General features: G+C 35.2%; 1 protein-coding gene across 1 annotated transcript in view; it reads left to right on the top strand.

Moving 5' to 3' along the window:
- Window positions 1–21687, top strand: part of RIMS1 (regulating synaptic membrane exocytosis 1) — a 319714-nt gene that overhangs the window by 121639 nt on the left and 176388 nt on the right. Inside the window, 2 exon segments of the mRNA XM_032682385.1 lie at window positions 976–1189; window positions 2431–2442. Of these exon segments, the coding sequence (XP_032538276.1) occupies window positions 976–1189; window positions 2431–2442 (226 nt within the window).

The raw sequence follows: 21687 nt of genomic DNA, 5'->3' as shown, positions 1-21687 counted from the left end.
TCATCTTCGCCAGCAAAATCTCATAGAAACAAACCAGAGAACATTTTTTTCCTCAGGGATAATATAACTATGATAAGAAAGATTTTATCACTAAGTTTATTATTATTATTATTATTATTATTATTATTATTATTATTATTATTATTATTATTCCTGAGTTATAGAAAGGGAAGTGAAGGCTAGAGGGCCGAGTTCTATTCTCTGAGCTGGTGATTAGGAGCTGGGTCATTTGTGTAGCAACATGCTTAACAAATTGGTGGGCATAGTGTCAAAGTGTTTGTTATTTGGGGCAGCTGGAAGAGAAGAGGTACTTCTTTAGACACCAATCTTCATCTTAGGAATCTCTATACCTGCTAATACTTCTGTATACTCCTGCAGCTAAGCTGGAAGAAACGTCTGTAATTAGGGATAGCAAACCTTAAGTAGTCTCCTATACTTAACAAGAGAAAACACAACAGGTTGTTAATATAAAGATTTGAAATAAAAAAGATGTTCTCATATTCTTATAAAGTCTGTGATTGTAGAGTGTGTTTTGAAATAGTTGTTATATGTGTTAGCAATTTAGATTTCGAAAACACTGTAACTGAAGATTGATTTACATATTTTTATTACACCTACTGTATAAATAAAGTTGGTTACAAAGCAATTCAAATTTCTGCAGCCAATTATTTCTTTTATTCAGTAAATGGTAGACAATCTTGTTTAGCGCTATGCATTTGCATCAGTTTCTGGTCAAGTGAAATGATTTGCTCGTGATCTTTGAAGTAAACCTGTAAGAATAAATATGTCTATTTTTTTTTCCTTTAGACTGCCCTATACATTCTTTCATGTGCAGAGTCTATTTCATATGAGGTACATTTAGTGTTGTGAACATGCCAAGAATATTAGGTAGTGTTGCAAACTGAAAGAAAGAAATACACAGTAGTGGTCTTTCCTCCTATTCTTGCTATATAAACTTTTTTCTCATCTATGCAGGAGGTTGCATCAACAATTTGAAAGCTATAAAGAGCAAGTAAGAAAGATAGGGGAAGAAGCCCGCCGTTACCAGGGAGAGCACAAGGATGATGCTCCAACATGTGGAATCTGTCATAAAACAAAATTTGCAGATGGTTGTGGCCATTTATGCTCTTATTGCCGGACCAAGTTTTGTGCTCGATGTGGAGGTCGTGTCTCTCTGCGATCAAACAATGTAAGTCTCCTGATGTGCACTCTTAAGAAAAAGCCTCCTTGACATTGTCATGCTGCAGATTGTTCACCTTAAGTTTGGCATTTCATGCTTCATTTTACTTAAATGTTTCATTTATTGCTTCATTATGAGGTGTGTATAAAGTAAAATAATGTGTTTAATGATTGTGGAGCTACTTGGGATTCACAGAGTTAATTAAAACAAAAAATAATAGTAGTGTATAGTTCTACTGAGTGATGGCTTGAAGAAAATATGCTTGTTTTTCATAGAATGAAAGAAGAAACCCTTTTGCTCAGGTACAACTCCACATTAATAACTTTTTATTGACCTCTTATTTAATTTTACATTTTTTTTTTAGAGCTTTTCATATACATTTGTAGATTTCTTTTACATAAAGTCAGTCAATTTTTGGTTAGAAGAAAGTCTCAACCACTTTTCTTAGCACACTGAAAGTGTTATGTCAATTTATTTTAAGTTTATTTATAAAATAAACTATCGATTAATCTGGGTTAAGTATTTGCTTTCAGGCAGGTGACTAAATCTTTCTCCCTCTGATCTGCATGTGGTTACCTGCAGTAGCTGTCCACAAAACTGAAGGGTATCTGAGATTACCGTCAAAAAAATGCATTTCAGGTTTATTTTAGAAGTTTTCCATAGCCTTGATGTACTTGTTAGTTCATTAAATTAAATTCACATTCTGAAAAAAACTATATAGGTGAATTGGACAAAAATTTGCATATCTATATGTGAAAACTTCCAACGTTCATATATTATTATAAATAGATGCATTACATTGCATCACCTGCAGGTGGTGTTATTAGAGCAACTCTCTGAAAAGATAGTTTACTTTAATACGTCACATTATAGTATTAATTAGAGTGCATGTGATACAGCTTATCTTTACTCAGAAAAAAAATTGAATATATTTTAATTATTTTTCACCCATTGTTTCAAATCACAGAAACAGAAGTGTGTCCATTCATTTGTAACTTGCCTTTTGTTTGTTACATTGTTTATGCTTCTGTGGGTCAGGGTGGGAAAACATATTTACAACATATGCAGTAATGTTATCTTTTTATTTAAAGCTCTTTTTTTTTAATTTTATGTTTTTATGTCTTCATAGAGAGTTACTAGAAATGCATTTCTTTGAAATCTGTCTATTAATACTTGCCTATTTTATTCTTTTTCTCTTCTTTTTTTTCCTTTTCTCTTTTTATTCTGCTTCCTTGGATGCTTTCCCAAAGGAGGACAAAGTGGTTAGAATACATGCTTTTTATAATTTATTATTATAATGTTGTTAGCTAACTGGGATACATATTAATGTGAAAAACTGAACTGAAATTTTAAAATCATCCATAGGGGAGGGGGGAAAAACAGGAAACCTAATACCCAGGCCCTGCCCATCCTTAGCTGAACATAGGCTTTAAGGATAGCTCAACAAGGAAACCCAAGACTGTTGTCAAAATTATAACAACAAAAGAAATTAAGAACTGAGAAATATTTGTTATTTTTAGGCTAAGAAGTAGAGGAGGCAGTAAAGACTAGTAAAATTTTATTTAGTTAATAATTTTAGTTAACAATTTTGACTTTTTGCATACGAGATCCTTCCATCAGCTTCAGGAAATCCAATTCAGTATTTTAATTGTAATTTTACATTGTTTTACATGGTTTGCTGTGTTTCACTTCTGGCTGTGGCAGAAATTCAGGGAATTCTTGTGAAATCAGTTTTTTTATTTACATTAATATGTATAGGTAAAGTAAAACCTCTTCAAACTGGCCATAAGTATAGTGAGCAAGGTGGAGTGCATCCTTTTTGAATGCATAGTTACCATTTCAAAAATCTGCAGAAATTTTAGGATCAAGTGCAGGCATATTCACTGCTAATGCCTGTGCCTTATTTGAAATAGGCAAGAGTAGTTCCCTGTTCATCTCTGCACCCTCTGCATAGCAAAAAGGTGGGAGTACTTGAGCAGAACAGTGCAGTCCATTTACCACCTCTTGGGCAGCTCTGCAAAAGGTGGTATTCCAGATTTTAATTTGGAGCATTAAGTAATGGGAATTAGGCAGCTTTGCTGGCACCTTATCTGAAACAAGTGTAAATTCAGTACTATTTAACATCCAGAGAAAATTATTTCTATCACACTTGCATATTGCAGTAGGTTTTTTCTGTGGCAGTGGTGTTCTGAGAGCATGGATGTTTTTCCAATGGCTATGAAATAGAACTTGATATGGCTTCATTCCCCAGTTTTCTGTGTGCTACTCTGAATAAAGTGCTGAAATAATCCAGGAGTTCCCAATCTTTTCTATTCTATTCATCTAAATGGCTTAGGATAGTGTGAGAGAAGTTTCAGCTTGATACTGATTTTTTTATTAAAGCAGTGCATCATTGATGCATCCACTGGGGTGCATTAAAACACTAGTGCACTTGCAACAGAGTCTTCTTTAGGGTCAGAAACAGCAAGAGTCTCAAATCCCATAAGTGCCACTTAGGTACAATTTAGCCACCTAAGTTTTGGAAAGCAATTCAGGTGAACCTCACCTGACCCCCTTATATGCTTTAGGCATCGTTCACCCTTCAGTTTGGAACACAAACTTTGCTAAATAACTGAAATTGTTATAGTGTCTGCATGCAGGAGAGATTGTGTTTTTGATGAGAGGACAGTTTAGGTGTTCATCTTTGAAATGGAATCCAGAAAACAGACTCCATTGCACTAAAGAGCTCTGAAGATGTGTTCCGAAGGCATACATGACTCATTTGGATTGTCCTAATTCCACTTAAATACATCCTTATTATTTGCACTTGTCTTGGTTTAGGTTTTCTTGTGTTGAACTCCAAGCTTCCATGTGCCAAGAAAATGGCCTAATAATAATACTGTATATGAAAGTATCTTCTATGGTGTGATGAGCTACATCTCTTTAACAGCTGAAAAGTTAATGGTAGTCAGAAGGAGAGTATCCAATAATTAGTTCAGTTGTGTGAGGAACGTGGGGAGCACTTCTATAAAGCACCATTGTTTTAGCAGTGCCTGTCTCTGAAAGATAATGGAATATATATTAATTCCAAAATATTAATACATACCTAGCAAATAGCATGTTTTATAAGCAGAACAGTTGGTATAATTAATATAGAGAAACATGAGAAAAATATTATTTGTTAATTATTTTCAGTGGCTCAACACTCCTGACTAACATACGTATTAGGAACAAACTACCAAAAAAAATTATCTGGCAAGTTTCATATTAGTGAAAACTTTTTCAACATATTTATCCTTGTTGTCTCTATGTGAATTATTACCACAGTAAATTATATTAATACAAAACACATACACCAAGTTCCTAGAAGTTAGAAGTGCATTGTTTGGAAAGGATGATGAAGTGTGACTTATCAAAGTGCCAAGCTCAGGAAAAGTCAAATGCTGTCGTAGTTTCTAAGTATCTCCTGCAGAGCTGGAGAATTTATGATACCTCACCTGGGATGTTGTGTACCACGTTACCCGTTTTTGACAATTACTAACTGATAGGCACAAAAAAAGTCAAACAGAAGATGATCCAAGAAATGGACACATGCTCATGTGAGAGAGATTAGGGGAACAAAAGATAAAGCAATTATAGTTGATATCTAGCATATGGTATTGATAGGTAGAGATGTAGAAATTTTAAAGAATAACATTCAAACTAGAGGACAGTGAATACATGAGACTGCATGGGTTTTACTTGACCCTAAACGTTCCTGGCTTAGAGAAAGACAACTGCAATCCTTAGAGTAAAGCCTTGGGAATCTATTTCCTTTTATTTATTAGAAGGAAAAATAACCCAATAAAATGTTAAAACTGGAGCTTTCACTGTAATCACTGAACATTTGTATATACTTTTAAAGAAAGCAGAATATTATTAGTACAGGATGTTATGTGAGATAGCATTTCAGAAAGAAGTCAGGCAGGTGCTTAAGAAAAAGCTGACAAGAGTGACCACTTGCTTCTAATTTGGCACAGTGTTCTAGGTGGTTTTAGTTCCTTATAGAGTGTCTACATTTTCACTCTGTATGTATTCTAGTTATGTTCCGTATACCAGCATTTTAATTGCCAAAATGATAATGGCTGTAAGTTACTTCTCTCTATTCCATTCACTCTCCAGTGTGATGTGAAATATTGTGGTAACAGCGGACAAGTCAGGAAAATGTCCAGCTGGTGCTTCTCCATGGTTTGGCAAGGTGTGGGCAGAGCCTGCCTCAGTCTTCCTGCTGGCCTGGCTGCCACTGTTCTTCCCTCCAGCGGTACCACACCCTTGTAGAGCAAAAAACCACCTGAAAATACAACTTTTTCCCTTGCATCATTCCTGTAAAACTTTTCCCCAGTGTTTGGCTAGATCATGCAAAAAGATGTATTTCCTTTGTAAACACCTGATACATGAAGTTGTACAGCTCTGTTTTTTTCTCTTTATAGAAATGGAGATACATTTTAGGCTATGAAAATGATCTTGAATGAGCAAATTATTTTTTTTTAATCAAAATTTAAATATTTTGTGAGATGCTGTGAGTGTATTGAGCTAAGCAAAATTTGTATGACATTGAAAGAATTAGTGGAAGGTCTGTGTTTCAGATCAAGCCATATATTTATCCATAGCAATCAGTCTACCATTCTACAGTTTTCATTAGGGTTACAATTTTTGATCAAATTTAAAGTGAAAAGAATTGGGAGCAAATGATGAAAAAAATTTTGTCACCATTTTCCTGTGTGTTTTCCAGATATGTTAGTTGTGCAGAGCAGAGGAGTTTGCTACTCATTTTTCTGTTTACACATGTAAAAGAAAACTGGATGTAAAATACATTATAAATATATGAGAATCAATTTCACCGAACTTAATAGTATGTGATTGCAGAAAATAATGTCAATAATCAGTGCTAAAGAAAGTTACATTTCTAATCTGACATTCACTGAAATTGTTTTCGTTTTAGTATAATGTCAGTGATTTATACTTGAAAAGAAAGACAACTTGGAAACATTTCCCTAATTGGATGTCAGTTGTTTTTACAGGGTGTTTGACATTTAGTTCCTTTAAATTATGCTTAAAATTTGCTTACATAATGGCTTGCTAATTTAAGCCTTACCAACTTGAGTACATATGCCATGCAATTCAACTGTGTACTAATGCTACAACAGAAGTTGGTAATATTGTCAGAACAAAATGTCTGGATTGCCAGGATCATTTTTACATCCCTTTCACTGAACTCTTAGGTCAAATTATCCATTAAAAGGCTAATTTATGTACATTCTGACTAACACAGCTGTAGAACAAAAAAAAAAATCCAACAGAAGGACATAAAATTACATAGCAAATTTCAAATGGATAGCAGATAAATTCTCTCTCTCTCTGTAGCATTCAACATAATTTCTTTCCTAAAAGATATAGAGTTTATATGCATCAGGAAAGAAGCACTGCTTTTCAATAATCCCTCCCTAGAACTTCTGCTTCCAGAAGAAAAAAAAAACAAAACAGCAAGAAACTGAGGCATTCTATTTCAAGTTAGATGTAGAGCACTTCATTCTGGTTTTTGGGAAGCTAGTTCACTTTCAAACAAGTGTGAGCATAAAGATTTTTTAAGCAAATCCTTAAATTAGCTTGCTTTTCACCAAGTTTGCTGAAGAAACATGTTTGCCTTTAACACCTTTTTTTTTTATTATTATTTTCCAGCTAACAAAAATGATCGATTACTTCTTATTCACAAAAATGGCAGGCAGGTGATGCTAATGCTCTGAAGTTAACCAGATCAGAGCTTCTTCATTTAAGGATTGAACTGTAAAAGAGTCACTAGACAGCTGGAGTTTTATTCCAGTATAGCTTTAAATCATCAGTAAATCAGTAACCACTTGGTTAAGCTCTTTGATTTACTCAGATTTAGTTTACCTGTTTGCAAAACTCTTAAACTGCAACTTGTCATGCAGTTCTACAGTTGGTGACCAAGAAAATATACTGTTACTGCAATACTTCTTTCTTAACCTGTGATAAAGGTCTCCTGAATCCTTCATGTCTGTTCTTGCTGTTGGCATGCAAGCTGGGTAACAGTGATCTGTGGAGACTATACCTAAAAAATACTGGAAGCTTCCTTCAGTATAATACATTATAAACAAAAAACCCCTAAACTTGTAGTCTCCCACAGTGTTACTACTTGCTATGTTATCCTATTTTTAGTCTTGTGTTTTCAGTACCTTTGTTTCAATTTAACTGATTCAAGAATATGGGAATTAATTTTAATTGGGGTTTTCAGTTAGGAAAATGTCAGCAATACCTATGAGTGTAATAATTCCTTCAATTGCAAAAACAAAAGTCAATTAGACTTTTCAGGAGAAGCTTTATTGCACCTCCTCTTGCCTAATGTCATGTATGTATATATAATATACGTACGTATAAGTATATATTGCACAGACTTTTTGGTAAGTGAATATACATGCATACTATATATGCATCCTATATGTAGTCTACTGCAGGAAGTACAGGGCAGAAGAAAGCTTTTAAGAACCGCTTTTTTGACCTCTGAAATCTGTGAATGATTCAAGGTATTTAAATCAACTGAGGAATTATTATTTATGTGCCCATTTATGTTGACAAAAAGAGATGTTATGCCATAGCAGTCACAGAATCCCAAGACGGCTGAAGTTGGAGGGAGATTCTGGAGGTCATCTGATCTAAAGGACCCTGCTCAAGCAGGGCTACCTAAAGGAACTTGCTCCTTACAGTTTGGCATATCCATGTGTCTTTTGACTTGCGTGGCGAATAATGAAAGAGTCAAAGATAATTCATGTCATTTTTGTTACTTTTTGCTTATTGTAACTGCACATATTATAAGCTTACACAAAATCCCCTTAAGTTCTACTAGGGAATTATTCTGTTTGGACAAATGAATTTTAGAATTTCACAGAATCCTTTCGAAAAGGCCACCAACAAGTATGATGATTTTTTCAGCTCAGCGTTCAGAAAGAAAGAAAAACCCAAAGCTACCTGATTAAGCTTTTAATTTCTTTCATTGCAGTATATTTTTCATTTTAACAGTATTCTATCTGGTCCAACTAAGCTGGTGGTATAAAGCTGAGGAGCAGGAGCAGGAGAGCCTTCGAGTGATTCTCCCAGCGATGTTGTGTATCCTGCTGGCTCAGATACTGTCTGAGGTGTGGGAAATCACTGTTGAACTCCATGGTGGCAAAGTTGCTTTCCCAGATGCTAATACAGTGCTGTCAGTACTGAAGAGGAATATCTTCTTACCTGCCTTGGGTCAGTCTCACTGCAAAGTCAGAATACGAAATATTGAAATAATTTTTCTGGTTTTGTTTTTTTTCCAGAAGTATATATTGAGTTAGGATTTAGACTTGACTTTGCTGATTTTTTTATTACATTTTTCTAATAAATTACCCTCTTTTACTTTTACAAGTATGCTTTCACGGGAAAAGATACTAGCAAATTTAGTTCTGACATACTAGATCTACTTAAATGCAAACTTTAAAAATAATTGGAAAGAACTAATGTTTCTTCCCGGTGAGTGAAGTCCATGTGATTTTTTAAATTGTTATTTCAAACAAAATCACATATGCTGAATACATAAGTAAAGCTAAAGAAAAAAAAGACACAAACTCAGCTACTGACATCTTTCATGCATTAAACCAAAATGCTACAGATACCTGATCACAGTGGCTGCTCCATGGTGTTGCTGATAGTTATCTTACAACTATGTTCTGTAGGAACTTGTTCTACAATGATAAGATTATCTATGTTTGCTGGGAGAAGACTTTCAGTTTCTTCTGATTTTTCAGTGGCTGTTTAATAAAGTATTTTCAGTTGAAGAATCAAAACTTTTTCCCAGGATGATGATATTCCTCAGGTGTGTGTTATTTTGTAGTAATAAAGGGTTAAGAGTATTCTGAAGTATGAATTTTAAGAAGTGTCATGCAATAGCATACACTTCTGATTTTGAATACTTTCCCTTAAGAATTTTTGATTCCTCATCTTGTGATTAAAATAATATTAGTAGCTGCTTGATTTTTTAAAGTTGCAAATACTTATGTTTCAGCAGGTGTTAGCCTTTTTATCCTTCTGTTACCTCAGTGAGTAGTAAGCAATGTTGACTGGAGTCTTGCATCTGTTGATTCATTAGAATTTGAAACTTCTAGGAGGAGATGATATTAGGGAATTGAGAAATAATGCTATTTTCAGAAAATGCAAAAATATAGAAATATTTTTGTTCACGTTTCTGTCAAATATGTATTCATCTATGCCCTAAATATCTGTAAGTTAAGAAGTGGGATCAGGGTCTTGTGTAAAGGAAGATAGTTTTAGTTAATTGGTTTCAACTGCAGATACATATTGAAAAGATGAGTAAATGAAACAAGTTATAACAATTGAAATCTGATATTTTTTTATATGTGGTACATCTTAAGAAGAAAGAGGATAATACAAGAAAATGCTAGCAGTGCAACACAATATTAAGGAGTCATGAGAAGGACCTGGTTTCTTTTAGGTGTGTTCATATACGTAATGTAATCAACATGATCCTATAAACGATAACTTTATAATAGATTCTGGTCCTTGTCTATTCAGTGCACACAGTTTTGAAAATTAACAAGTATGACCTTATGGATTTAATATGATAATGTATGTATATCTGGTATAAGGCAAAAGCTAAAACCAAACAGTTTACATCAGATGCAATTCTGATCATTCCTGTCTAGTCAAAATATGAATATAATTTTACAAAATGAGGAGAAAAAAATCAACCAATTAAAAAAATTGCTAAAATGATGTGTTCGTATGCATGAAATCAAATTTTCTTTCTGCATCTTATCACTTATTAATTCTGATAGATTGGAATTACATTAATAGTATTTCATGCCTTTTTGCTTGCAACTGTGCCATCAAAAAGTTCTGTAGACAGCTGCAATAATAGTGATGCATGCAATTAAAATCCTAATTTTAAAGGGAACATTTCTTTTTTAATGAGGGTTTTCTCTTGTAGCAGGAACCTTTTATTATTATAAAAAAATTATTATTGCTGAATCATTATTGACATTCTCAAAAATACTAAGACTTATAAATATTTAAGGATTATAGAGTAAATATTTCAGGTTTATATATTTTTCCAGATTTTTCTGGGAGAAGAGGTGTTTGGCTACTGGTAGGAATCTGTGTAGATTGGTCTGTATAGATGATCATTTTCAAATCATAGTCACCCCAGAAATCTATTTATGGCTCCTCCAGTTCTTCATTACTTCAACAGGTTTCTGGTAATGTTAGTATCAGTAAAAAGCAAACTCAGCCTTAAAGCCATGCAAAATGTGTACGTAGCACGCTGCAGTTTCAGCTGAGAAATCACTGTACTTGTTTGGAACTGTTCTTGTATCCTTTCAGAGTGTTATGCACATTTAATTGTCTTAACTTTCTACAACGTTCTACTTTTTCAAGTCCTTTAATTCATTATATGAATTGCTTTGAATTTATTGTTGCCTCTTGTTAACAAGGCAAAACCAATCTTACTACTATTGATATCAGATTATTACCTTTATGGTATCTTGAAGTCCAAAACTCCTTTTCATTGCCACATCAAATTTGCAGTTGTTATTTCTGAATTCGGTTTGCCCAATTGCATTTCAAATCAAGCAAAAAATTTTCTTTTTAATGATAGTGTATTTGCTGTGTTTTTATCTTCATTTCTGTAATGAAATAATATGTTACTTGTTGGCACTGCAGAAATTGTAGAATTATTAGAGATCTCTAAACCACTGTATACCTTATATAATAAACATACTATTATTTTTTCTGCTATGGAATATGGAACTAATACACTATGTTAATAAAAAATATGTAGAAAAAGTACCTTAATGATATTAGCTTGAAAATTGAAACATTTAAAAATGTGTTTTCCTATAACATTTAGCTTTCTTAGTTGTGCTGCACATCATCTTTTTTCAGTCTGAAGTCATCTTGAAGTATTAAAAACATGAGTTTGGAAGAGGGCTAATCTAGAGGCTGTGACTGGTATAGGTAAATTTAATTTGTACATACAAAAAAAAAAATAATCTGGAACTGTAAACTTTTGTGGAGGGCTGAAGAGAAGGGATTACTTTACAAAGACACACCAGGCAGGCCAACATTTCACACCATCTAAACTTTCATCTAATTCACACAGAAGAAAGGAACCTAGATATCTCTTGATATCTCTTCTGATTGATGTTTAAGGAAAGTTCAGCTTTAGAGATTGGAGATACTTTCTTTTCCTCCCTCAGAAACATTGAGGGAGAACTGAATCGTAAATGTACAGGAGATGCCCAGGGATATCTTTAGGCTTGAAGGGGTGTGTTGCTCTGTGAGATGCACGAGGGGATATGGTACACCAGCAGAGCTAACTGCTGATGCTCAAGCAAAGCTCAGTCAGAGCTAGTCATCCTGTGGCAGCACCTGATGGAACTTGTTTTATCTGAGCAATACACCTTCAGTTTTTCCAACAGTGGTCTGATTTCTAGATATAATTAGGTTTTATTGCTATAACTCAATCTAACATATCCCTTAGTTCTAATACCAGCTGTGGTATCAGTAAACAGTTCTCCTGTGAAGGGATGCCATAAAGTGGAAGATTTCTCCTGATCATGCATCACCCTTCCTTAAAACACTTTAGGTTTTGGCAACTGAACTAACTGAATCTCCTTGTTCAGTCTCTGGATGCCTCTGGATACTTCTGTTCCATGTGGTCACTACACGCTGCCAGTTGCCAGGCACATGAGAGTGCTCTCATTTAAGCACAGCTGAGTCAACAGTCCAGAGTGTGTCCCTTAACCTCAACAAATTCTTTTCTTGGTCTATTTATTTCTTCTTGGAATTTGTATCTTTCAACTTGAGTCATTGTAGCCCTTATTCATGTAAAATTCTTTTATGTGATAGGATTTTTAGTGTGATGTGTAGGGTTTTGGACTAAATGTGACTTCTAATCTTTAAAATGTTCATAATTGTATACACTGCTGGGGCACAATTATTTGGTTTTAGTAATAACAAAATAACACGTAAATGCTAAATAGAACTAAATTTAGTAAACTGGATTCTGGGGCTATTTTGGCACCCCCAAACCAGAGAGATTTTAGCTAAAAAGAGATCTTGCTGCAAAAAGAGATTTAGTAAGATTTATGACCTATTAGGCATTATGAGAAACCAACAAGTAGTTGAAAAAATTTCAAGAGAACAAACTAATTATGAGGACTAGATGTAATCTGCGCTCTCTTGCTATTTCTCTTTTTATCATAAGTAACCTTAATCCTCATCCAGGATTAAAATTCAGTGTATTTTTAGCCATGCAATGTCCTAGATAAAAGATACTTCCATCTATGTTTTTATATTTTTTGAATTCTGGGGCATTTTGTAATTTTACCTGACAGATGGATGCTTCTGTCTATAGATCTCCAGTGCTGCAATCAGTGAGGGCTTAGGATAGTTTGTCATACAAATACCTGAGGTACATGAGTTTATTAGGCATAATATGTGAGTTTGAGTGTAGAACAGTATTTGTCAAGCAATCAAATCTGTAGACAAAGTTTCTGTAACATTTTGTGAGGGTTTTTTAATTTCATTAATGTAAGAACCCATTTGCAAGTCAGCCTTTCTATGGAGATAAATCAAATCTCTCCCCAAAACTGTGATTATAAAATGGTATAAAGTATCTGTTACCAGTTGTTTAGTGACTGGTAAGTGCTTAAGTGAAAATCTGCATGAAATGTAATCTCCATTTCCTTAAAGAGCACATAAAACCTAATAATATTTTTTAATCCAGATTGAGATTTCCAAAAAACTGTACCCCATTTAGGCTGAAGTTTAATCATGTGCTATGCAAATTCAGTGTTCCAGCTAAAACACCTGTCAACTAACTTACATGCAACAGGTCTACAGAAGATTTGGAATTAAATATTATTTTCTCAATAATCTATTATATTTGTATTTAACTTGTCCATAAAAAGCAGACTCCTATAGCAAACCCCTTTGTAGCGGTGAGTTTTGGGAAAATTATTTGGGATATTGCATTCTAAAAAGTTGAGTATTACTGAGAAGTACAGATTAATCACAGAGATGAGCAGATGTTGCTGGGACTCTATAAATAGATGAGCATGCATATGATGGTTGTGTTGTCATGACTGGAGGAAATGTGTGTATGTTTCTGGGATATTAGTGTAACTTGTATCTCTGCAACGTGGTAAGTGATCAAAGCTCATACCTATGCATGCATCAGCAAAGTTAATTTTTCTCTCTAATTTTTCCTTCTCTGACCATATGGCTTCTACAAATGGCAGTTGACGGTTCATCCAGCAAACTGCTCTCAAGACCTTTGTCAGCCTGACAGCTTTACCCTTCAGGATTATATGGATCGGTTCTTTTAGCTGTAAAGAAACCTGCTTTTCTAGCCTATTTCAGGAACTGCCTTTGTGGGTGGGTAAAGAGACCACAGAGAAAAGTTCTTGCCCATATAAGTGCAGTGCAGCAGAAAAGGCAACAAGAGGATTAAATGGAGGAAGATTTCATCCACCTGATTTTTTTTTTTTTACCCCTAAGCTTTCATCAGAGATACAACCTTACGCTTGCATATCTGTTAATATCCTGTGTTGCAGGTTGTATCCCTTTCCTTTTTACAGCTTATGTGTTCCTAATCAACAAGAGAGTCTTTAGTAGAGCCTATTGCTGGTTTTAGAGGAGCTGCCCTTTTGGTCACTTCTGTAGAGCATTAAAGAGGAGACTGGTGAGGTATCCAAGAGTGATTAAGACAATACATTTACCTGTCAGACTAAGTAGGAATCAGTTCCAGATGAGAACCCCTACATTATATATGAGCTGAATTTATGCTTTCATTATACTTACTGGGGGAGATCAGAGCTTCAGCTTGCCCTGAATTAGACTGAATTGGCTCTGAATATTTCTCAACTATTGTTCCTGTTTAGGGAAATAGAGCCCCAAGTCATCTAATGTCCTATAAGTTACAGCAGAGTTTCACTGTAGCTTCTGGCACTATCCCAGTGAGAGTGGCTTTCAGGTAAAACCCATGTCCTACCTCACAACTGCACACTCATATTTTGGAAATGTTAAGGCATTGCAGGTAGAACTGAATGCAGTTAAATCCTACAACAGGTTCTCGTTAGTTACAGTAGGAAATCAGACAGCAGCGATGGCCTGTAGACACATTTAGAAACCTATATTTAGTCTTATTTCAAATAAGACTCTACACAGTCGGTCTGATTCTTCTGTGCAAACCTACGCCTTCTCTCTCCTGCATGCAACCTGACAATTCATGCATCAGCAGATAATTCTTTTAGCCTTTTGTCTCCTACATGAATTGACCTCCTTAAAACAGGGTATCTGGGCTTATGCAGTCTGTGATATTGTGGAAAGTTGTGAATATATTCTGCTGTAGAGAGTTCAGTTTGGCTTTTTCCCCCCACATTAAAGACAGTCACAGACTAGAAAATGTTATGTATTACTGAAAATTGTACTAACCCACAGTTAAATTTTCAATATTTTATTTAGGATATTTTTATTAGCGTTGGTAAATTCTTTTCCCTTTCTTGAGTATAATTCATAGACCTATGAAGACCAAAAATCTTTTTTTAACTCTATGGCCATGCAATGAGACAGTCATAAAGTCTTGCTGAAAATTTGCTATACACAATTTTCAGATAGTGAGAATGATATAGTTCAACAAAGTATTTGGCTTCATAAAGATCAATAATCAGCTAAGGGAATTAAAAGCCTTAATCTAGGATAGAATGTTTTAGCCTCCTTGAGGGTAAGATGGTGATTGGAGTAAACCCATGTTGATCTGGTTGACTTAGGAGAAACTTCTTCTTTTTATAAAAAGAAGCTGGCTGACAGATTTGGAATACAAAAGGCAGGTGCAGTTAGCCACACAGGCTGTTTCTCCCAGGTCAAGGAGCAAGTCTTATACTTCAAGCTACAGAAGTTCCAGGCAGCCTTACCAGGCAGTCTTATGCTAACATATTATGTGCTTCTCAGAAACCATGCTCCTTTTGTAATGAGAGAAGACTAACTGTAGGAAGAGCTTTTTGGGGTCTCAACATCTGTTGCATACTGTTAGGTACAGTTCTCTCCAGACTGCCTGCCTAAATTTCCATGTTATCCATTGGAAAGAGAGTCTTTCTATTTTAGTCTCAGAAGGACCAGATTTGGGTTTTAGCAGTTTTAACATTTGCTTTTAAAAGTCACTCTTTTAAATTATAATTTAGCCACTCTGCTAAACTATGGCAAGAAGAGCTTCCTGATGTACAACACCTTATATTTCTTGTAAGTTGGCTGTTTTCTCAAAACTTCTCACATGTGTGCCCTTTCACTTGGTTAAGGAGTTTGGTTTGTTTAGTAGCAATCTGCATTTTAGTGTTTTATTTTAGAGCTGTTCATTGTCAACTAAGAACTCTATTTCTTGCCATATCTATGTTATAAATGTAGCTTAGCACAATGTTTATGTGCTAAGAAAATCACCTTTTCCTCCTTGCTTCTATTCTTGGTTTTATTTTTCTATCCTTTCAAGTATATAACCTGTCCAGCATATATTTTAATAGTAATTGCTATTTCTTAGCAGTTTATCATACTGAATAGCTGAAAGGTATGTACTTTCCTAATCTTTTTTCCTTTTTTACGTCTGATAACTTTCTGGATGGCTGACTTTAGATGCCCAGTAATTTCTTTTCCCAATTTAAACATCACATATTATTCTATTAAAATGAGTGCAAAGAACTTAGATTCTGTATCATAAACATTTCTGGATGGCTAAGCATAGCAAATACCATAAATGTTCCAAAAAGAAAAGTTCCTTTGGCTTGCACACCAAGTGACATGGCATAGTCTCAGCAACTCTTTCAAACAAAATGCTTAAATCTCACTATATAGTAGAGAGCAGGAGAAGTAAACATATATAGTTTTACAAACTGAAGAGTCAATTCTGCTTTAATTTAATTTGAAAGATAGCCATTAAAATAATACAGAACATTTGGTACTATAGTCTGACTTAATGCAGACCATGACATTCAGTGCAAATCTTAAATCTTTCAGTTCTGTCATACTTATATGGCTACCAATACTCTGATCACCAGTGCTCAGGGCAAAAAAAATGAAGGTCTCTGCTAGTAGTTCAAAGTTAAACTTCAGAATAGTTTGTTTCTTTAAAATAGGGAGGACAAAAAAAAAAAGTGAAGGATTTGCAAATAAAAGACTCAAATGCAACACGATTATTGCAAAAGCTGCTGGATGTGCTCTGTTTGCATTTAGAGCTTTAGTGTCTCACATTCAATCTGCCACTATTTTCTGCTGTGTACTAAGAGTCCTGGTGAGCTCATTTGTTAGGTGGTTTGTCGTAGTGCACATGTATGTGTGTGTAGGCTTGGTAATGTCTTCTGCTGATTATGCCTGCAGAGACATAAAGCTCGCCTAAGAGCATTTTTCTTAGAAGAGAAAGAAAATCCCAAGTCCCCAAATGCCTTCTTTCTTTTCTGAAGAAAAAAACCAAACTGAAAGAAAAAAAAAAAACAAAACAAGAAAAGGAAGTAGAGTTTTCTCCGAAGTAAGTTTTATTTTCTGTGTGTCTTCTGTATTCAAAATGCAGTTACTTTGATATGTGACAAGAAGACAATCCAACTTTCTTGCCTTTCCAGCCCACTAGTTTCCTCCTAATTCCTAATATTAGTCCTACTTTCTCCCGACTGTCCCTTTCTAAAATTTTCTCTTCAACTTGTTGTTGCCTCTCTACCTTTTCTCTTCACCCTACTTTGAACCTTTCTACCTGTTTGCTCATGTCCTGTTGGATATTTGTTCTTCTTGGCTACCCATCTCACAAGTCTTCCCTCTTTCCCTGTGTTCTTCTATATAAAGAACTGAAGTGGTTAAGAGAAAGTTATTAAAGACAACAGGGTCAGAAGGATCTGACCTTGCATAAACCAGTCGTATTTAAGCTGGGATAAACCGCTGGTTTTAGTATAATCACCTAAAACTTAGAGACAACTGGAATAAAACAGTACCAACCTTATTAATACATAGTCTACTGACACAATTTCAGTGTGAAGTTAAAATTAATTATAATCTAGAGAGAAATACAGAGAAGAGATTAAACTCAGATTCTAGAAATAACAGATATTACTGAAATAAAATCTTCTAGAAAACCTCTCATAAAACCCTGTGGCTCTGGATGAAGGTGGAATTGTCTGATTTGTCTATTATGTCTGGTTTGGATTTAAATAACTGAGGTTGATTTGTTTGGCTGGGTTCATTCTGTCAGCTGTATTACATAACCTGAATTAAAAAAAAGCTCAAAGATGGATTCACGAGAATATGCAGGGATCAAATTGAGACTAAGAGGAACAGTACTGTGCATAGAATGTTTATCAGACAGGTTGGTCAAAATGATCCTTTCAGTTCACAAGATGGTCACAGTCCTGCTGGCCATTAAATTTCTTTTAGCTCCCAACACACACGTAAACCTGCAACATAAAAATCAGTTACCTGATGAAAAACATTACTTGCTTATGTTGAACAAGCATGTGAGCACAAGTATATATATATAGGCTCATGGTCTCTATATTTGTACCACCCTGGAGTATGCAACCCTCTATTTCTGATAAGAAAGAGGCAGAATATCCTTAACTGTTGCCTCTTTCCGATATAGCCTTAAGTCATCACTGCACTGTAAGTCTTTTATTTGTTTAGGAAATACAAAGCCTCATTAGATATCTGTGAATATACAGGTAAGTGCAGAAGATCAGAATGATTGTCTCCTCATCTAGCAAAGTTCTGATCTCAATTTCTGAACCTGTTTTTGTAACAGTAGCTTCATTGGATAATGAAATATCATTACTGTTTGAACTTCCTGAGTGTATGGTTCTGCACTGCTTTACATCATCTTACCTAATTGAAACTTTCCCTGTGAGATCTGCCAGTAGTATTGCAAATTCATGATAGTAGATGTCTGATATTAATACTGGGTATGGTCTGTGAATTGGCTGTCAACTGTGTGCTGTTTAGATTAGCTAAAAAATTTGTAATATTCTTACACTGGCACAAAATTCCTACTGCATTTTCCTGCCCCATTTCCCTTTTCCTTACCTTTTAAATCTTACATTTTCAAACTCACAGTTGTTTAACCCTTTCTCAGTCCCTGTGTAGTCTTTACTTTCCTAAAAATCTACACTTTCTCTTACCAAAAATACATTGTTTTCCCCAGTTTTTTTTAATATATCTTAACTATCCACTCAAATTTGTTGTAGAACACTGATATTCTCTCTTCCCCTTCCTCAAATCTTCCATCCCAGATTTACTGAGATTCCTTTGTGCTCGAGCTTGATAGCACAGATAGCACAGACTTAATCAACTTAGCCTCAGACTCTGCACCTGGAGCGAGAGGTGGGAGAATTAAAAGAAAGGACCATGGACACCTCAGAAGGTAGGCTCAACAAAGATGAAATAAAAAAAAAACAAAACACCAAAAAAAACCAACAAAAAAACCCCAAACAAACCTGTGACATCCTTTTTGTAAGGGAGTAACTGCAAATCAGATGTTGAGCCAGCTCTTGTAGTCTGTTGTGGTTCCTCAGGATAGTCTGGTAGCTTTTTCAGAAGAAGAGATCAGATTGCTGATCTGTGTAAGGTAGAATGTTACACAAAGAAAGTGTATGTTTGTTTTCAAAGCAGCTGTTTTAAACTTTTAAGACGTTGTTGTGATGATAGAAAGGTGGGAAAAATCTGCTTTCTGTAAATATAAACGTACCATGCATTTACATTCATAACAAAAATCAAGCTTAAGTATTTCTAATTGTGTGAAGAAAGTTACGAACTTAAGGGTCAGTCTGGGATAGATGGTGAAACACGAATGTAAATAACGTGTATAGGGCATAATCTTATTTGGTGCTTTGCCAAAACCCTTACTGGGCAGTACAAATTGTTGAAAACTACTCATTTATAAGTAGGTACCATATGATGCTTAACATCCTCCAAGCATGAAAAGTTCTGTCCAGCCACATTTACACCATGGTGTGCATTTTTTTTTTAATTCTGAAAACTAAATAGTAAGAAAATAATGTGCAATCATTTGTAAATTTTAATCTTTCACTGAGAGTGCTTGCTTTTGTTTGCTTAAGGAAAATTAAAACATGCAGGATAAAAGTGGCAGAGGTTTGTAATGATTTTGCTAATTTAAGCTTATATTTCTAGGTTTATCTGGATTGTGTTTAGAACTATATCTGTATGTGATACAAAAAAGTATCTGTAACAGATTAGAGACCATTTGACATCTTTATACTCAGTCTCAGAAGGGCAGGGGCAAGGGCACTGACTGTCCCAGACAGCAGTAGTGAGCCAGGGCTGTGTGTGGAGCTGCACAGGCACAGGAGGAAGCATACCTTTGGTACCATGCTCTCCCTCTCTGAATCACTCACAAAGTAGATGACTAATTTCAGAGTCTGGTTATAAGGCTCTGGCAGCCTTATTCTAGGTTTTGTGTGGACTTGGGGGTGTGGGAGCTCTAGGCAAAACTTAGAAGCCAGAGCTTCCCAGCATAGAACTTGATGGGGAACAGAGGAAAATTCTGTGTAAGCAGAGCTGATAGTCCTAAAGCATGATTGTATGCAAGTGGAAAGATCATCAAACCCAGTGGTCCGAGGAGACCTTTGTGAAGCTTCACAGCAGAGATCACTGCAATGAGATCATCATGAAATATGTAAAAAATAATGCTTTTTCTGCTCCAAAACAGAGGATTTTGGGCATTTGTTTGAACTGACAGATCTGAATGTGCTGCACATACTCTCATACGTTCCCTTGGCAGGTTGTTACGTCATTCATAAAAATCTTTGTCCTAACATGATTGTCACTCTGCTGTATATTCCCACTAGGAATAATCCTGAACTGCCAGCTATTCTCTACCTTCTATCCCAGTTTACACAGCCAGTGATAATCCTCCTCCTCCTAGCAGTCCCTGGATTTTTGCCTCATTGTCTTGTAGTGCTCTGTTAGTCTCAGCTCCACTGTCTCTTCCTATGGATCCAAGCAGTCTCTGTAAGCTTTGCTTGTTTCCTGTGTCCATTTTTCTTTTCCCTGAATTGCCTCTGCAGACAGAGGTGCCCAGAACGGATCTCCTGGTGACCCCACGCTCCTAGTGTCTTTCAAGGCCAACATGTGCCTCTGGTTAACTTAACAGTGATACGCATTTCACAGGTTGGGAACCTCAAATATATGTTTTAGGCAGACAGTATCTGAAAACTAGAGGGGACACCATCAGCTATATATACTATATATATTTATATATATATGTATACTATAAATATAAGACAACTTGGTTCTCACTAACTCATATTGGAAGCTTTCAAGCACTCCATCACTCCACCAGCTTTTGGTGGAAATAATCTTAAGCTCTTGGACAGCTGAGGAAGTAGCTATGTTCAGAGCTACGTTCATGCATCATGGTGTATAATCTGGGAAGAAAATGGGTCAATATGCTGTGGGCTTTCCATAATCCCTTGTGTGAGTACAGTGCCTCTCCACTCAGAACTTTTCAGCTTTTATGTACTGTTTGCTTTAGGGCAGAAACCTGTGTAGATAGTGAGACAAAAACAGACAGACTTTCTAGTAGTAAACATAGTTGAAGAACATAGTTGAAGAACAATACGGCTATTTCTGAGTGGTTTATTCCATAGAGAATCACAGAGTAGTTGACGTTTGAAGGGGCCTCTGGAGATCATCTAGTCCAACTCCTTGCTTAAAGCAAATTCAAATAGACCAGATTGCCAGGGCTGTATCCCATTGGGTTTTGAATGTCTCCAAATATGGAGAGTTCATAACACTATTTTTAATATTTTGTGTGTGTGTGTTTGAGAATACAGTATCAGAATTAGTTCATGCCTATCAACTCCTCTATGGCCTTCACCCGTTGACCCACTTACTTTTCTTTCCATGAACTTTTTTATTTTATTTTAAGTATTCAACTCTGCAGTTTTAACTTTCGGGTTAACTTTAGGGTTTTGACTTTCGTTGTAAATTATTTTCCAACCTATACCCCAAAAAACCCCTCTTGCCTCTCCACTACATCTGTTTTGACATAGTTTGTATTAAATATATATAAAAGAAGAGTATAAAAAGATAAATAATGGTATTATAGTGTAAGTTCCAACAGAAATGATGTGCACACTCATCCACTATTAAAGACACTCTTGTTTGGAGCATTTGTGTATTTTTACTGCAGTTTGTGAATATATAAGTATATAAATGGAGTGGAAAGCTTCTAGTGAGTTCTCTGTTTTTTGAATGACAACTAAAACTTTGTCAGTCCTGACTATACAACTGTTTTGTGCCATTTATCTTATTTTGTAAGACTTCTGCAATTCAAAAAAAATTATATGTTCCATGTATATCTGTAACTGTGGAAACTATGAAGTGATTAAGAGGAGTACAGTCAATGCTTCCATAGCTCATCAAGACAACCAAATGTTCAAATA

Source organism: Chiroxiphia lanceolata, chromosome 3 (genome assembly GCF_009829145.1).
Source record: "Chiroxiphia lanceolata isolate bChiLan1 chromosome 3, bChiLan1.pri, whole genome shotgun sequence".
Classification (NCBI taxonomy): Eukaryota; Metazoa; Chordata; class Aves; order Passeriformes; family Pipridae; genus Chiroxiphia; species Chiroxiphia lanceolata.
Note: the sequence above shows the minus strand (reverse complement) of the source record. Positions and strands in the feature narration are given on the sequence as shown.